Here is a 16550-nt window from a genome sequence, read left to right on the forward strand (position 1 = left end):
GATCACGGGTCTGTCACCCTATTAACCAGTCACTGGAGCTTCCATGCATTTGGTATCTTTTATCTCTGGTCCGCACGCAGCCCCATCGCAGAATGCTGGTCTCGCCATAACACACGCCACAGAACCTGTCTTTGATTGCTACTCCATACCATTATTAATCGCACCTACATTCAATATCCTAGTCCTGCATAGACGTTACAGGGTGTTATTTAATTCATGCTTGTAGGACATACCAATAACCACTATACAGCCTATCTCTAACTACACTATAAAAACACAACAAATTTTTAACAAACCCCCCTCCCCCATCTCTGACTTCTCCCATAAAAACTCGCTTTTGCCAAACCCCAAAGACAAAAGCCTTGATCCACTTAGCCAGAGCTTACGTTCTCATCTTTTAGCTATGCACAGCTTCAACTGCTATCCCCTCAAATGATATAAAATTACTTCACCTTACCACTCTCAACTTCAATTTCTTTTCCCTTCCATACTTTCTCACTCCCATGCATTTACTCACTACTGAATCTGTGCCCTTATTATCACAACCCCAAAGATGCCACCTACATTCACACCCACCTTCTCGTCGTACGTAGCTTAAACCTACCCCAAAGCAAGACACTGAAAATGCCTAGATGGATTCACACATCCCATAGACAAATAGGTTTGGTCCTGGCCTTTCTATTGACCTTTAGCAAGATTACACATGCAAGCCTCCCCGCCCCAGTGAAGACGCCCTACAAATCACTATGACTAAGAGGAGTGAGTATCAAGCACGCACATGCAGCTCAAAACACTTTGCTCAGCCACACCCCCACGGGAAACAGCAGTGACAAACCTTTAGTAATAAACGAAAGTTTAACTAAGCTATGCTACACCAAGGGTTGGTCAATTTCGTGCCAGCCACCGCGGCCACACGATTAACCCGAGCCAATAGAGACCGGCGTAGAGAGTGTTTTAGACCCAGCCTAATTAAAGCTAAACCCCACCTAAACTGTAAAATCCTAGCTAACATAAAATAAACTACGAAAGTGGCTTTAAAACCTCTGAATACACAACAGCTAAGACCCAAACTGGGATTAGATACCCCACTATGCTTAGCCCTAAACCTCAGTAGTTAAACCAACAAAACTACTCGCCAGAATACTACAAGCAACCGCTTGAAACTCAAAGGACTTGGCGGTGCTTCACCCCCCTAGAGGAGCCTGTCCCATAATCGATAAACCCCGATCCACCCCACCCTCTCTTGCTCAGCCTATATACCGCCATCTTCAGCAAACCCTGATAAAGGTCACAAAGTGAGCGCAAGTACCCCTTTTCGCAAAAACGTTAGGTCAAGGTGTAGCCTATGAGACGGAAAAAGATGGGCTACATTTTCTATCCTAGAAAACCCACGATAACTCTCATGAAACCTAAGAGTCCAAGGAGGATTTAGCAGTAAATTAAGAATAGAGTGCTTAATTGAACAAGGCCATAAAGCACGCACACACCGCCCGTCACTCCCCTCAAATATACTTAAGGACTATATTAACTAAACACCCTAATACCTATATAGAGGGGATAAGTCGTAACACGGTAAGTGTACCGGAAGGTGCACTTGGATAAATCAAGGTATAGCTTAACGCAAAGCATCCGGCCTACACCCGGAAGATCTCAGTACAATTTGACTACCTTGAGCCAACACTAGCCCCAAACATAACTAACACTAATACCAAACAACCATACACTAAACCATTCACCCACATAAAGTATAGGTGATAGAAATTCTAACTCGGCGCTATAGACACAGTACCGTAAGGGAAAGAATAATACCACCCAAGCATAAAATAGCAAGAACTAACTTCTGTACCTTTTGCATAATGAATTAACTAGAAATAGTTTCGCAAAGAGAACTAAAGCCAAACCCCCCGAAATCAGACGAGCTACCCAAAAACAGCTAAAAGAGCGCACCCGTCTATGTAGCAAAATAGTGGGAAGATTTATGGGTAGAGGTGACAAGCCTACCGAGCCTGATGATAGCTGGTTATCCAAGATAGAATTTTAGTTCAACCTTGAGCTTACCTACAGAACCTCTTAATCCTTTTGTAAGCTCAATTGCTAGTCTAAAGAGGGACAGCTCTTTAGACACTAGGAAAAAACCTTATATAGAGAGTAAAAAGCATAACCACCATAGTTGGCCCAAAAGCAGCCATCAATTAAGAAAGCGTTCAAGCTCAACATCAACTACCCAAAAAATACCAAACATAAAACTGAACTCCTCATCTCACATTGGATCAATCTATCATTTCATAGAAGCAATAATGTTAGTATAAGTAACATGAACATTTTCTCCACCGCATAAGCCTAAGTCAGACCGAAAACCTCACCGACACTTAACAGTCCAATATCAACAAACACAAACAAGCTGACATTACTTCCACTGTTAATCCAACACAGGCATGCCTCAAGGAAGGTTATAAAAAGTAAAAGGAACTCGGCAAAACTAACCCCGCCTGTTTACCAAAAACATCACCTCTAGCATTACTAGTATTAGAGGCACCGCCTGCCCAGTGACACACGTTTAACGGCCGCGGTACCCTGACCGTGCAAAGGTAGCATAATCACTTGTTCTCTAATTAGGGACTCGCATGAATGGCATCACGAGGGTTTAACTGTCTCTTACTTTCAACCAGTGAAATTGGCCTGTCCGTGAAGAGACGGACATGAACTAATAAGACGAGAAGACCCTGCGGAGCTTCAATTTACTAGTACAACTAAAAACCACACAAACCCACAGGTCTTTAAACCCCATGCCTGTACTAAAAATTTTGGTTGGGGTGACCTCGGAGCACAGTCAACTCGAACATCATGCTAAGACTACACAAGCCAAAGCAAACCAATACTTGCAATTGACCCAATAACTTGATCAACGGAACAAGTTACCCCAGGGATAACAGCGCAATTCTATTCTAGAGTCCATATCAACAATAGAGTTTACGACCTCGATGTTGGATCAGGACATCCTAATGGTGCAGCAGCTATCAAGGGTTCGTTTGTTCAACGATTAAAGTCCTACGTGATCTGAGTTCAGACCGGAGCAATCCAGGTCGGTTTCTATCTATTCAACATTTCTCCCTGTACGAAAGGACAAGAGAAATAGGGCCCACTTCACAATAGCGCCCCCCTCCCCATAAATGATCTAATCTTAATTTAACAAAACATTACAAATCCCACCCAAGAACAGGGTTTGTTAAGATGGCAGAGCCCGGCAATTGCATAAAATTTAAAATTTTAAAACCAGAGGTTCAACCCCTCTTCTTAACACTATGACTACAGCAAACCTTATACTCCTTGTTGCATCTACACTAACCGCCATAGCATTCCTTACACTTGTTGAACGAAAATTGTTAGGTTATATACAACTACGCAAAGGACCCAACATTGTAGGCCCTTACGGACTACTACAACCCTTCGCTGATGCAATAAAACTCTTCACCAAAGAGCCTCTAAAACCCTCAACATCCACCACTACTCTCTACACCATCGCACCCGCCCTAGCCTTCTCCATTGCCCTCCTCCTATGAACCCCCCTTCCCATACCTAACCCTCTAATCAATTTCAACCTAGGACTCCTGTTCATCCTAGCCATATCCAGCCTAACCGTCCACTCCATCCTATGATCAGGATGGGCATCAAACTCAAACTACGCCCTAATTGGAGCCCTACGAGCCGTCGCTCAAACAATTTCATATGAGGTTACCCTCGCTATTATCCTACTATCAGTCTTACTAACAAGCGGCTCATTTAACCTTAACATACTCATTACAACACAAGAGCACATCTGACTCCTCTTGCCATCATGACCCCTAGCCATAATATGATTCACCTCCACACTAGCAGAGACAAACCGAACCCCCTTCGACCTCATAGAAGGCGAATCAGAACTAGTATCAGGCTTTAACATCGAGTATGCCGCAGGTCCATTCGCCCTATTCTTTATAGCCGAATACATAAACATTATTATAATGAACGCCCTAACAACTACAATCTTTCTAGGCACATTCTACCCCACCCACTCGCCAGAATTATTCACAACATGCTTTACCACCAAAACGCTCCTCCTAACCTCCCTATTCCTTATGAACTCGAGCAACATACCCCCGATTCGCTACGACCAACTCATACATCTACTATGAAAAAACTTCCTTCCACTCACACTAGCATTTCTCATATGAAACATCCTAACACCCATTACAATCTCCAGCATTCCCCCTCAAACCTAGAAATATGTCTGACAAAAGAGTTACTTTGATAGAGTAAATGATAGAGGCCCCAACCCTCTTATTTCTAAGATTGCAGGCATTGAACCTACCCCTGAGAATCCAAACTTCTCCGTGCTACCTAACACACCCCATCCTAAAGTAAGGTCAGCTAAATAAGCTATCGGGCCCATACCCCGAAAATGTTGGTCACACCCTTCCCGTACTAATTAACCCCCTAGCCCAACTCATCATCTACACCACAATAATCACAGGCACACTCACTACACTATTGAGCTCACACTGATTTCTCGCCTGAGCAGGCCTGGAAATAAACATACTAGCCTTCATTCCAATTTTAATCAAAAAAACAAACCCCCGCTCCACAGAAGCCGCCACCAAGTATTTCCTAATACAATCCACCGCATCCATAATTCTTATAATAGCAATTACCCTCAACAACCTACTATCGGGGCACTGAATAATAACAAATACCGCCAACCAACTTCCATCGTTAATAATAACAACTGCCCTTGCCATAAAACTAGGAATAGCCCCATTCCACTTCTGAATTCCAGAAGTCACCCAAGGAACACCACTAATTCCTGGCCTACTCCTCCTCACATGACAAAAACTAGCCCCCATCTCAATTATATGTCAAATTCACCCATCAATCAACACCTGTGCCCTCATAACCCTCTCAACCCTATCCATCATAGTAGGCAGCTGAGGAGGCCTAAACCAAACACAATTACGCAAAATTATAGCATACTCCTCAATCACTCACATAGGCTGAATAATAATAACACTAACATACAACCCAACCATTACAACCCTCTACCTAACCATATACATCGCCCTRACAACCACCATATTCCTATTCCTCAATCTGAACTCAAATACCACAACCCTTACACTATCCCTYACCTGAAACAAATCACCCCAACTCATACCACTAACAATATTCACCCTTATATCCCTAGGAGGWTTACCCCCRCTAACCGGCTTYCTACCTAAATGAATAACTATTCAAGAACTTRCAATAAACARCAACTTYGTCATCCCCTCCATCATAGTCAYCATAACYCTACTTAACCTGTACTTCTACATACGCCTAATCTACACTGTCTCAGTATCACTATTTCCCACCCCCAACAACACAAAAATGAACTGACAACTTGAAAACACAAAACCCACACCCCTCACCCCCACACTCACCATCATTTCTACTCTCCTACTACCAATCACCCCCCTAATCCTAACTATTCCCTAGAAATTTAGGTTAAATAAGACCAAGAGCCTTCAAAGCCCTTAGTAAGTAGACCACTTAATTTCTGAAACATATAAGGACTGCAAAAACCTACTCTGCATCAATTGAACGCAAATCAACCACTTTAATTAAGCTAAGCCCCTACTAGACCAATGGGACTCAAACCCATAAAAATTTAGTTAACAGCTAAACACCCTAATCAACTGGCTTTGATCCACTTCTCCCGCCACGAGAAAAAAAGGCGGGAGAAGCCCCGGCAGAAACTTAAAACTGCTCCTTTAAACTTGCAATTTAACATGAAAATCACCTCGGGGCTGGCAAAAAGAGGATCAGACCTCTGTCTTCAGGTTTACAGCCTAATGCTTACTCAGCCATTTTACCCTTCCTCCACCCATGTTCATTAATCGTTGACTCTTTTCAACAAACCATAAAGACATCGGAACTCTATACCTACTATTCGGTGCATGAGCTGGAATCATAGGTACAGCTCTAAGCCTTCTCATTCGAGCTGAATTAGGCCAACCCGGTAGTTTACTAGGCAGTGACCATATCTATAATGTCATTGTAACAGCCCATGCATTTATTATAATTTTCTTCATAGTTATACCCATTATAATCGGGGGGTTCGGGAACTGACTAGTACCCTTGATAATTGGTGCTCCTGACATAGCATTTCCCCGTCTAAATAATATGAGCTTCTGACTTCTTCCCCCCTCCTTCCTGCTGCTAATGGCATCAACCATAATCGAGGCTGGCGCTGGAACAGGTTGAACAGTATACCCCCCCTTAGCAGGAAACCTCTCTCACCCAGGGGCCTCCGTAGACTTAGTTATTTTCTCCCTCCACCTAGCAGGAGTTTCCTCTATCCTGGGGGCTATCAACTTCATTACCACCATTATCAACATGAAGCCCCCCGCCATATCCCAGTATCAAACCCCGTTATTTGTCTGATCTGTCCTAATCACAGCAATCCTACTACTCCTCTCCCTGCCAGTCTTAGCTGCCGGCATTACTATACTATTAACAGACCGCAACCTCAACACTACCTTCTTTGATCCTACTGGAGGGGGAGACCCTATCCTATACCAACACCTATTTTGATTCTTTGGTCACCCTGAAGTCTACATCCTCATTCTCCCCGGGTTCGGAATAATCTCCCACATCGTAACTTACTACTCCGGGAAGAAAGAGCCATTTGGATATATAGGTATAACCTGGGCTATAATGTCAATCGGGTTCCTAGGATTTATTGTATGAGCCCATCATATATTTACAGTGGGTATAGATGTGGACACACGGGCCTACTTTACCTCTGCTACTATAATCATTGCAATTCCTACTGGAGTTAAAGTTTTCAGCTGACTTGCTACACTTCATGGAGGCAATATCAAATGATCTGCCGCAATACTTTGAGCCCTAGGCTTTATTTTTCTATTCACCATAGGGGGTCTCACCGGTATTATCTTAGCAAACTCATCCCTAGATATTGTACTACACGATACATACTATGTTGTCGCCCATTTCCACTATGTTTTGTCAATAGGAGCTGTTTTTGCCATTATAGGGGGCTTTGTCCACTGATTCCCTTTATTTTCAGGCTACACATTAGACCAAACCTATGCCAAAGCCCACTTTATTATTATATTCACAGGCGTAAATTTAACCTTTTTTCCACAACACTTCCTTGGCCTATCCGGAATACCCCGACGCTATTCTGACTACCCCGATGCTTATACCACATGAAATATTCTATCGTCCATTGGCTCTTTTATTTCACTAGTAGCAGTAATCCTAATAATCTACATGATCTGAGAGGCCTTCGCCTCAAAACGCAAAGTATCAATGGCCGAACAATCCCCCACCAACCTCGAATGATTAAATGGCTGTCCCCCGCCTTACCACACATTTGAAGAACCAACCTACATTAAATTGAGCGAAAAAGGGGGGAATCGAACCCCCTAAAACCGGTTTCAAGCCAATCCTATAACCCCTATAACTTTTTCAATGAGATATTAGAAAAACTATTTCATGGCTTTGTCGAAACCAAATTATAGGCTATAACCCTATATATCTTACATGGCCCACCCAGTTCAACTAGGTCTACAAGATGCTACATCCCCTGTCATAGAAGAGCTAATCACCTTCCACGACTATGCATTTATAACTATCTCTTTAATTAGCTTTTTAGTCCTATACGCCCTATCCTCAACACTCACAACAAAACTAACCAATACCAACATTACAGACGCCCAGGAGATAGAGACCACTTGAACCATCTTACCCGCAATCATTCTAATCCTGATTGCCCTACCATCTCTACGCATTCTGTACCTGACAGACGAAATCAACAACCCCTCCTTTACTATTAAATCAATTGGACATCAATGATACTGAACCTACGAATACACAGACTACGGAGGCCTCATCTTTAATTCTTACATACTGCCTCCATTATTCTTAAACCCAGGAGACCTTCGACTTCTAGAAGTTGACAACCGAGTGGTTCTCCCAATTGAAGCCCCCGTCCGTATAATAATCACATCTCAAGATGTCCTACACTCATGAACTATTCCCACACTAGGTTTAAAAACAGATGCAGTACCCGGACGCTTAAATCAAACCACATTTACCGCCACACGACCAGGCGTCTATTATGGACAATGCTCAGAAATCTGTGGAGCTAACCACAGCTTCATACCTATCGTCGCAGAACTAATCCCATTAAAAATCTTTGAAATAGGACCTGTGTTTACCCTATAAATACCCCRCTCCCTTTCCACTATACAAATGCACTGCACAGCTATTCTAGCGTTAACCTTTTAAGTTAAAAATTGAGGGGCATACCCTCTGCAGCGAAATGCCTCAATTAGACACATCCACATGATTTATCACTATTACAACAATACTCCCTACACTATATCTTATTACACAACTAAAACTGCTAGACATATGTTACTATCAATCCCCCCAACAAAAAAACTCTRACAAGCAAACCCCCAATAACCACTGACAACTAAAATGAACGAAAATTTATTTACCTTATTCGCAACTCCAATAATCCTAAACCAACCTGCTACAATCCCCATCATCATATTCCCCGTACTACTAATTCCAACTTCCAAACACCTCATTAACAACCGACTAACCACTATTCAACGTAACCTAGTACTACTCGCTCTAAAGCAAATAATAATAACCCACAATGCTAAGGGGCGAACCTGGTCCCTAATACTAATGTCTCTAATCACCTTTATCACCACAACTAATCTCCTAGGACTTCTACCCCACTCATTTACACCTACCACCCCAACTATCTATAAACCTCGCTATAGCAATCCCTTATGAGCCGCAACAGCAATCACAGGCCTTCGCTTTAAAACCAAAAACTCCCTAGCTCACCTCCTACCACAAGGCACACCAACATTACTCATTCCCATACTAGTAATAATCGAAACCATTAGCTTGATTATTCAACCAGTGGCCCTAGCTGTACGCTTAACTGCCAACATCACGGCCGGCCACCTGCTAATACACCTAATCGGAAACACTGCACTAACACTACTAAGTATCAGCCCCCCCGCTGCTTTACTAACCTTTACACTTCTAATACTACTCACCATCCTAGAGATCGCAGTTGCTTTAATCCAAGCCTATGTTTTCACACTTCTAGTTAGCCTCTATTTACACAACAACACCTAATGACCCACCAATTCCATGCTTATCACATAGTCAAACCCAGCCCTTGACCACTAACAGGAGCTCTGTCAACCCTCCTAATAACATCCGGCTTAGTCATGTGATTCCACTTCTATTCTACCACTCTATTGACACTAGGCCTACTAACCATAACACTAACCCTTCACCAATGATGACGCGATGTCGTACGAGAAAGCACCTATCAAGGACATCACACGACACCCGTTCAAAAAAACCTTCGCTATGGCATAGTCCTATTCATTATCTCGGAAATCTTCTTCTTTACCGGGTTCTTCTGAGCATTCTACCACTCAAGCCTAGCCCCAACCCCCTATTTAGGAGGCCACTGACCACCAACAGGTATTACCCCATTAGATCCCTTAGAAGTACCCCTTCTAAACACCTCCGTATTATTAGCATCAGGAGTCACAATTACCTGAGCTCACCACAGCCTTATAAACAACAATCGAAAACAAACAACCCAAGCCCTACTCATTACAATTCTACTAGGCATCTACTTCACCCTACTACAGATCTCAGAGTACTTTGAAGCACCCTTCACCATCTCCGACGGCATCTATGGCTCAACATTCTTTATCGCTACGGGCTTCCATGGACTCCACGTCATCATTGGATCCACTTTCCTCCTTATCTGCCTCATTCGCCAACTATTATTCCACTTCACACCAAATCACCACTTCGGCTTTGAGGCTGCCACTTGATATTGACACTTCGTAGACGTCGTATGATTACTCCTTTATATCTCTATTTACTGATGAGGATCCTACTCTTTTAGTATGACCAGTACAATTGACTTCCAATCAATTAGCTTTGACAATGTTCAAAAAGGAGTAATCAACCTAGTACTAGCCCTAACAATCAACACCCTTTTAACCTCACTACTAATAACTGCCATATTCTGATTACCCCAACTTAACTCCTATGCAGAAAAAACAAACCCTTATGAGTGCGGCTTTGACCCACTAAACCCCGCTCGCATCCCATTTTCAATAAAATTCTTCCTAGTTGCATTACCTCTACTATTCGACTTAGAAATCGCCCTACTATGTCCCTACATGGGCTCTCCAAACAACAACCTCCCAATAATAATTAAATCATCCATCACACTCATCATCATCCTAACCCTCAGTCTAGCCTACGAATGATCCCAAAAAGGACTAGATTGAGCCGAATTGGTAAGTAGTTTAAACAAAACAAATGATTTCGACTCMTTAAATTATGATTATCATACTAACCAAATGTCACCTATCTTCATGAATATTACACTAGCATTCACCATCTCACTCCTGGGAATGCTGGTCTATCGCTCACACCTGATAGCCTCCCTCCTCTGCCTAGAAGGAATAATAATATCACTCTTCATCATAATCGCTCTCATAGCCTCAAATGCACACTCCCCCCTAACCAATATCATACCGATCATCCTACTAGTATTTGCTGCTTGCGAAACAGCAGTAGGCCTTGCCCTACTAGTCTCAATCTCCAATACATATGGTCTAGATTACATTCACAACTTAAACCTGCTTCAATGTTAAAAATAATTGTCCCAACAACTATATTACTACCAATAACATGATTCTCTACAAACAACATAATCTGAATTAACTTAACTACACATAGCCTAATCATTAGCCTTATTCCCTTGTTATTTTTTAATCAAACCAAYAACAACCTCCTTAATCACTCAACCTACCTATCCTCCGACCCACTAACAACACCTCTTTTAACACTAACCGCTTGACTCCTACCTCTCATGATGATAGCTAGCCAATACCACCTATGCAATCAGCCCCCCTCACAAAAAAAACTCTACCTATCCACAATAATTTTCCTTCAAATCACCCTAATTCTAACATTCATAGCCACAGAATTGATCTTATTCTATATCTTATTTGAAACCACCCTTATTCCCACCCTAATCATCATCACTAAATGAGGTACCCAAGCAGAACGCCTCAACGCAAGCACATACTTTCTATTCTATACACTAACTGGCTCTCTACCCCTGCTCATCATATTAACCTACACCTACAATAACACAGGCTCATTAAATATCATACTACTAACACTCACAGACCAAAAACTAACAACCACTTGATCACACAACCTCATCTGACTGGCATGCATAATGGCTTTCATAACAAAAATACCCTTATATGGCTTACACCTGTGACTCCCCAAAGCCCATGTTGAAGCTCCTATCGCAGGCTCAATAGTCCTCGCCGCAGTACTCCTAAAACTAGGCGGCTATGGCATAATACGACTCACCTCTATTCTCAACCCTCTAACAGAGTACATAGCCTACCCCTTCCTCATGCTAGCCCTATGAGGCATAATTATAACAAGCTCAATCTGTCTACGACAAACAGACCTAAAATCACTCATCGCATACTCTTCTGTAAGCCATATATCCCTAGTAATCATAGCCTCTCTCATTCAAACCCCCTGAAGCTTTTCCGGCGCAATCACCCTCATAATTGCCCACGGACTTACTTCCTCTATATTATTCTGCCTAGCTAATTCAAACTATGAACGCACTCACAGCCGCATTATGATACTCTCCCGAGGACTTCAAACACTACTTCCACTAATAACCTTCTGATGGTTCACAGCAAACCTCACCAACCTAGCCTTACCCCCCACCATTAATCTAATCGGAGAACTCTTCGTGATTACAGCCTCATTCTCTTGATCCCACATCACTATTATACTAACAGGACTTAACATACTAATCACAGCCCTCTACTCTCTCCACATATTCATTACAATACAACGAGGAAAACTCACACACCACATAATCAACATAAAACCCCCTTTCACACGAGAAAAWACACTAATATTCATACACCTCACCCCAATTATCCTTCTATCCCTTAACCCCAACATCATTCTAGGGTTTACCTCCTGTAAATATAGTTTAACCAAAACACTAGACTGTGAATCTGACCATAGAAGCTCACCACTTCTTATTTACCGAGAAAACTCGCAAGGACTGCTAACCCATGCCCCCATACTTAACACTATGGTTTTCTCAACTTTTAAAGGATAACAGCTATCCATTGGTTTTAGGAACCAAAAATATTGGTGCAACTCCAAATAAAAGTAATAACCATGCACACCTCCATTATAATAGCAACCCTCGCCTCCCTAACCCCCCCAATCATTGCCACCTTTATCAACCCCAACAAAAAACAATCATACCCAAACCATGTAAAAACAACTATAATATATGCTTTCATTACCAGCCTTATTCCAACAACCCTATACATCTCCCTAAACCAAGAAACAACCATTTGAAGCTGACACTGAATAATAACTCAAACACTAAATCTAACACTAAGCTTTAAACTAGACTACTTCTCCGTAATATTCACCCCAATCGCACTATTCATCACCTGGTCTATTATAGAATTCTCACTATGATACATAAGCTCAGACCCAAACATCAACCAATTCTTCAAATATCTCCTTATTTTCCTCATCACAATACTAATCTTGACCACCGCTAACAACCTTTTTCAACTCTTCATCGGCTGGGAGGGCATAGGAATCATATCTTTCTTATTAATCGGCTGATGATATTCTCGAACGGACGCCAACACAGCAGCAATCCAAGCAATCCTGTACAATCGCATTGGCGATATTGGCCTCATCCTAGCTATAGCATATTTCCTCCTACACTACAACTCATGAGACATACAACAAATACTAACTCTAAACCCACCCAAACTCCCTCCACTAATAGGCCTTCTCCTAGCAGCAATAGGAAAATCAGCTCAACTTGGCCTTCATCCTTGACTACCCTCCGCCATAGAAGGCCCAACTCCAGTCTCAGCCCTACTACACTCTAGTACCATGGTTGTTGCCGGGGTGTACTTACTCATTCGCTTCCACCCTTTAATAGAAAGCAACACACTACTTCAAAGCCTCACACTATGTCTGGGAGCTATCACCACCATATTTATAGCCATCTGCGCCCTCACACAAAACGACATCAAAAAAATCGTAGCCTTCTCCACCTCAAGCCAACTAGGCCTAATAATAGTTACCATCGGCATCAATCAACCATATTTAGCATTCCTGCATATCTGTACTCACGCCTTCTTCAAAGCCCTACTTTTCATATGCTCCGGATCCATCATTCATAACCTAAATAACGAACAAGACATCCGAAAAATAGGAGGCCTATTCAAAACAATACCCCTCACCTCAACTTCCCTACTCATCGGCAACCTAGCACTCACAGGAATACCATTCCTCACAGGCTTCTACTCCAAAGATCTCATTATCGAAGCCACAAACACGTCATATACCAACGCCTGAGCCCTATCTATCACCTTCATCGCCACCTCTCTAACAAGCGCCTATAGTACTCGAATCATTCTCCTCACCATAACAGGGCCACCTCGCTTTTCAACCCTAATAAACATTAACGAAAATAACCCCACCCTACTTAACCCAATTAAACGCCTCACAATGGGCAGCATTATTACTGGATTCCTTATCACCAACAACATCCCCCCCACTTCGCTTCCCCAACCAACAATACCTCACTACTTAAAACTCTCAGCCCTGTATGCAACTATCCTTGGTTTCCTAATAACCCTAGACCTGACCTCTATAACCAACAAACTAAAAATAAACAACCCATCACAAATATTTAAATTCTCCAACATACTAGGATATTTTCCCACTACAATTCACCGCATAGTCCCATATCAAAACCTACTCATAAGCCAAAACCTAGCCCTTCTTCTACTAGATTCAATATGACTAGAAAAATCTATACCCAAGATGATCGCACATGTACATACCACCGCTTCCAAAACTGTCACCACCCAAAAAGGCATAATTAAGCTATACTCCCTCTCCTTTCTCATCCCCCTCACCCTAACCCTACTTCTAATAATATAACCTATTACCCCGAGTGATCTCAATTACAATATATACACCCACAAATAATGTCCAACCAGCAACCACTACTAACCAACGCCCATAATCGTACAAAGCACCAGCACCAATAGAATCCCCCCGAACTAACCCTGACCCCTCTCCCTCAAAAATCACCCAACTCCCCATACTATTAAAACTAACTACCACTACCCCATCAGAACTTGAAACCCATAGAACTAACCCTACTTCTATTATTAAACCCACCAAAAGACCCCCTAAAACCCCAAACCCTGAACCCCATGTCTCAGGGTACTCCTCAATAGCTATCGCTGTAGTATAACCAAAAACAATTATTATACCCCCCAAATAAATTAAAAACAACATCAGACCTATATAAGTCCCCCCAAAACCTAAAACTACCATACAACCAACCACACCACTAACAATCAATGCTAGCCCCCCATAAATAGGAGAGGGCTTAGAAGAAAATCCAACAAATCCCATAACCAACAATACACTCAACGCAAATAAAATATATGTCATTGCTCTTGCATGGACTACAGCCATAACCAATGATATGAAAAACCACCGTTGTACTTCAACTACAAAAGCACTAATGACCCCAATACGTAAATCCAACCCAATTATAAAAATAATTAACCACTCCCTCATTGACCTGCCAACCCCATCCAACATTTCCATATGATGAAACTTCGGCTCACTCCTCGCATTCTGCCTAATTCTACAGATCATCACAGGCCTATTCTTAGCAATACATTACTCACCAGACACCTCTTCTGCCTTCTCTTCAATCGCACACATCACCCGAGACGTAAACCACGGCTGAATCATTCGCTACCTCCATGCCAACGGCGCCTCCATATTTTTCATCTGCCTCTTTCTACACGTAGGCCGAGGTCTTTACTATGGCTCATTCCTTCTCCTAAAAACCTGGAACACTGGCATTATACTTCTATTCTTGACTATAGCAACAGCCTTTATAGGCTACGTACTTCCATGAGGCCAAATATCATTCTGAGGGGCAACAGTGATCACAAACCTATTATCAGCAATCCCATACATCGGGACCGACCTCGTCCAATGAATCTGAGGTGGGTACTCCATTGGCAACCCCACCCTTTCACGATTCTTCACCCTACACTTTATTCTACCTTTCATTATCACCGCTCTTACAATAGTCCATCTGCTATTCCTACACGAAACAGGATCAAACAACCCCTGCGGAATCTCATCAGACTCAGACAAAATCCCCTTCCACCCCTACTACACAATTAAGGATATCCTAGGCCTAGTCCTCCTCCTCTTCATCCTAACAACACTAACACTACTCTCACCCAACCTCCTAAACGACCCAGACAACTACATCCCAGCCGACCCACTAAATACCCCTCCACACATCAAACCAGAGTGATACTTCCTATTTGCATACGCAATTCTACGATCTGTTCCTAATAAACTAGGGGGCGTACTAGCACTCTTCCTTTCAATCCTCATCCTATCTATTATCCCCACACTTCATAATTCCAAACAACAAAGCATAATATTCCGCCCACTTAGCCAATTCCTGTTCTGATTCCTAATTACAACCCTATTAACCCTCACCTGGATCGGAAGTCAGCCAGTAAGCCAACCCTTCATTTTTATTGGTCAACTAGCATCCACAATATACTTCACCACAGTTCTAATCCTGATACCACTAACCTCCCTAATCGAAAATAACCTACTCAAATGAACTTGCCCTTGTAGTATAAACTAATACACTAGTCTTGTAAACTAGAGATGAGACTCATAACCCCTAGGACAGCTCAGAAAGAAAGCACTCGACTTCACCACCAACACCCAAAACTGGCATTCTAGCTTAAACTACTTTCTGTCTTTTATATTGTACAAACCCTACAGTACAACTCAAGCACCTTTACATAAATATGCTATGTAATTCGTGCATTACTGCTAGCCAACATGAATAATATATAGTACTATATCTGCGTTAACTGTACATAACACATACTATCATATCCGCACCCACAGCCTCCAAAAAGCATACCCACCAAACAGAGATCTCACATACAACCCAACCACGAAACACCATAACCCGCCCACTCCACCCACAACACACCAACACAGACAGCAAGACCGTCCTCCGTACATAATACATTACCTTATTTGTCGTACATAGTACATACCTACTACAAACCTTCCTCCCCACCACGGATGACCCCCCTCACTTAGAACTCTCTTACTCACCATCCTCCGTGAAATCAATATCCCGCACAAGCAGTGTTACCCTCCTCGCTCCGGGCCCACGACCCGTGGGGGTAGCTAAGAAATGAGCTGTATCCGGCATCTGGTTCTTACCTCAGGGCCATGCCAACTAAAACCGTCCACACGTTCCTCTTAAATAAGACATCTCGATG

General features: G+C 42.5%; 13 protein-coding genes and 24 non-coding genes across 37 annotated transcripts, besides 3 other annotated features; 29 read left to right on the forward strand and 8 right to left on the reverse strand. All coding sequences in view use genetic code 2, as the record gives it.

Moving 5' to 3' along the window:
* Positions 1-55: 55 nt before the first annotated feature.
* Positions 56-364: a sequence feature (HVS2).
* A 218-nt stretch (positions 365-582) lies between these two features.
* Positions 583-656, forward strand: KEG30_t01. Its single transcript has one exon. It is a non-coding gene; the product is annotated as a tRNA-Phe (tRNA).
* Positions 657-1604, forward strand: KEG30_r02. The gene has a single exon. It is a non-coding gene; the product is annotated as a s-rRNA (ribosomal RNA).
* Positions 1605-1673, forward strand: KEG30_t02. Its single transcript has one exon. It is a non-coding gene; the product is annotated as a tRNA-Val (tRNA).
* Positions 1674-3225, forward strand: KEG30_r01. Its single transcript has one exon. It is a non-coding gene; the product is annotated as a l-rRNA (ribosomal RNA).
* On the forward strand, positions 3226-3300 carry KEG30_t03. The gene has a single exon. It is a non-coding gene; the product is annotated as a tRNA-Leu (tRNA).
* Positions 3301-3302: 2 nt separating this feature from the next.
* ND1 (NADH dehydrogenase subunit 1) lies at positions 3303-4258 on the forward strand. Its single transcript has one exon. A coding segment is annotated over exon 1 (956 nt).
* Positions 4259-4326, forward strand: KEG30_t04. The gene has a single exon. It is a non-coding gene; the product is annotated as a tRNA-Ile (tRNA).
* Positions 4324-4395, forward strand: KEG30_t05. Its single transcript has one exon. It is a non-coding gene; the product is annotated as a tRNA-Gln (tRNA).
* A 1-nt stretch (position 4396) lies between these two features.
* On the forward strand, positions 4397-4464 carry KEG30_t06. Its single transcript has one exon. It is a non-coding gene; the product is annotated as a tRNA-Met (tRNA).
* Positions 4465-5506, forward strand: ND2 (NADH dehydrogenase subunit 2). The gene has a single exon. A coding segment is annotated over exon 1 (1042 nt).
* On the forward strand, positions 5507-5569 carry KEG30_t07. Its single transcript has one exon. It is a non-coding gene; the product is annotated as a tRNA-Trp (tRNA).
* Positions 5570-5579: 10 nt separating this feature from the next.
* KEG30_t08 lies at positions 5580-5648 on the reverse strand. Its single transcript has one exon. It is a non-coding gene; the product is annotated as a tRNA-Ala (tRNA).
* A 1-nt stretch (position 5649) lies between these two features.
* Positions 5650-5722, reverse strand: KEG30_t09. Its single transcript has one exon. It is a non-coding gene; the product is annotated as a tRNA-Asn (tRNA).
* Position 5723: 1 nt separating this feature from the next.
* Positions 5724-5755: an origin of replication.
* On the reverse strand, positions 5754-5815 carry KEG30_t10. The gene has a single exon. It is a non-coding gene; the product is annotated as a tRNA-Cys (tRNA).
* KEG30_t11 lies at positions 5816-5886 on the reverse strand. The gene has a single exon. It is a non-coding gene; the product is annotated as a tRNA-Tyr (tRNA).
* Positions 5887-5898: 12 nt separating this feature from the next.
* On the forward strand, positions 5899-7437 carry COX1 (cytochrome c oxidase subunit I; the record flags this gene model as incomplete). Its single annotated transcript has 1 exon — positions 5899-7437. A coding segment is annotated over exon 1 (1539 nt), but the record flags the coding sequence as incomplete, so codon positions are not given.
* A 1-nt stretch (position 7438) lies between these two features.
* On the reverse strand, positions 7439-7510 carry KEG30_t12. Its single transcript has one exon. It is a non-coding gene; the product is annotated as a tRNA-Ser (tRNA).
* A 1-nt stretch (position 7511) lies between these two features.
* KEG30_t13 lies at positions 7512-7580 on the forward strand. Its single transcript has one exon. It is a non-coding gene; the product is annotated as a tRNA-Asp (tRNA).
* Position 7581: 1 nt separating this feature from the next.
* Positions 7582-8265, forward strand: COX2 (cytochrome c oxidase subunit II). Its single transcript has one exon. The coding sequence runs from the start codon at positions 7582-7584 to the stop codon at positions 8263-8265; it is 684 nt and encodes a 227-aa protein (YP_626423.1).
* Positions 8266-8295: 30 nt separating this feature from the next.
* KEG30_t14 lies at positions 8296-8361 on the forward strand. Its single transcript has one exon. It is a non-coding gene; the product is annotated as a tRNA-Lys (tRNA).
* A 1-nt stretch (position 8362) lies between these two features.
* On the forward strand, positions 8363-8563 carry ATP8 (ATP synthase F0 subunit 8). The gene has a single exon. It carries the CDS (start codon positions 8363-8365, stop codon positions 8561-8563), a length of 201 nt encoding a protein of 66 aa, YP_626424.1.
* ATP6 (ATP synthase F0 subunit 6) lies at positions 8524-9204 on the forward strand. Its single transcript has one exon. The coding sequence runs from the start codon at positions 8524-8526 to the stop codon at positions 9202-9204; it is 681 nt and encodes a 226-aa protein (YP_626425.1).
* COX3 (cytochrome c oxidase subunit III) lies at positions 9204-9987 on the forward strand. The gene has a single exon. A coding segment is annotated over exon 1 (784 nt).
* Positions 9988-10055, forward strand: KEG30_t15. The gene has a single exon. It is a non-coding gene; the product is annotated as a tRNA-Gly (tRNA).
* On the forward strand, positions 10056-10395 carry ND3 (NADH dehydrogenase subunit 3). Its single transcript has one exon. A coding segment is annotated over exon 1 (340 nt).
* On the forward strand, positions 10396-10460 carry KEG30_t16. Its single transcript has one exon. It is a non-coding gene; the product is annotated as a tRNA-Arg (tRNA).
* ND4L (NADH dehydrogenase subunit 4L) lies at positions 10461-10757 on the forward strand. Its single transcript has one exon. The coding sequence runs from the start codon at positions 10461-10463 to the stop codon at positions 10755-10757; it is 297 nt and encodes a 98-aa protein (YP_626428.1).
* ND4 (NADH dehydrogenase subunit 4) lies at positions 10751-12128 on the forward strand. Its single transcript has one exon. A coding segment is annotated over exon 1 (1378 nt).
* On the forward strand, positions 12129-12197 carry KEG30_t17. Its single transcript has one exon. It is a non-coding gene; the product is annotated as a tRNA-His (tRNA).
* KEG30_t18 lies at positions 12198-12256 on the forward strand. The gene has a single exon. It is a non-coding gene; the product is annotated as a tRNA-Ser (tRNA).
* KEG30_t19 lies at positions 12257-12327 on the forward strand. The gene has a single exon. It is a non-coding gene; the product is annotated as a tRNA-Leu (tRNA).
* Positions 12328-14136, forward strand: ND5 (NADH dehydrogenase subunit 5). The gene has a single exon. The coding sequence runs from the start codon at positions 12328-12330 to the stop codon at positions 14134-14136; it is 1809 nt and encodes a 602-aa protein (YP_626430.1).
* On the reverse strand, positions 14137-14658 carry ND6 (NADH dehydrogenase subunit 6). Its single transcript has one exon. The coding sequence runs from the start codon at positions 14656-14658 to the stop codon at positions 14137-14139; it is 522 nt and encodes a 173-aa protein (YP_626431.1).
* On the reverse strand, positions 14659-14727 carry KEG30_t20. Its single transcript has one exon. It is a non-coding gene; the product is annotated as a tRNA-Glu (tRNA).
* Positions 14728-14731: 4 nt separating this feature from the next.
* CYTB (cytochrome b) lies at positions 14732-15872 on the forward strand. The gene has a single exon. A coding segment is annotated over exon 1 (1141 nt).
* KEG30_t21 lies at positions 15873-15939 on the forward strand. The gene has a single exon. It is a non-coding gene; the product is annotated as a tRNA-Thr (tRNA).
* A 1-nt stretch (position 15940) lies between these two features.
* KEG30_t22 lies at positions 15941-16009 on the reverse strand. The gene has a single exon. It is a non-coding gene; the product is annotated as a tRNA-Pro (tRNA).
* Positions 16010-16361: a sequence feature (HVS1).
* The last annotated feature ends 189 nt before the right edge of the window (positions 16362-16550 follow it).

The sequence above is a fragment of the mitochondrial genome of Chlorocebus sabaeus (genome assembly GCF_047675955.1).
Source record: "Chlorocebus sabaeus mitochondrion, complete genome".
Classification (NCBI taxonomy): Eukaryota; Metazoa; Chordata; class Mammalia; order Primates; family Cercopithecidae; genus Chlorocebus; species Chlorocebus sabaeus.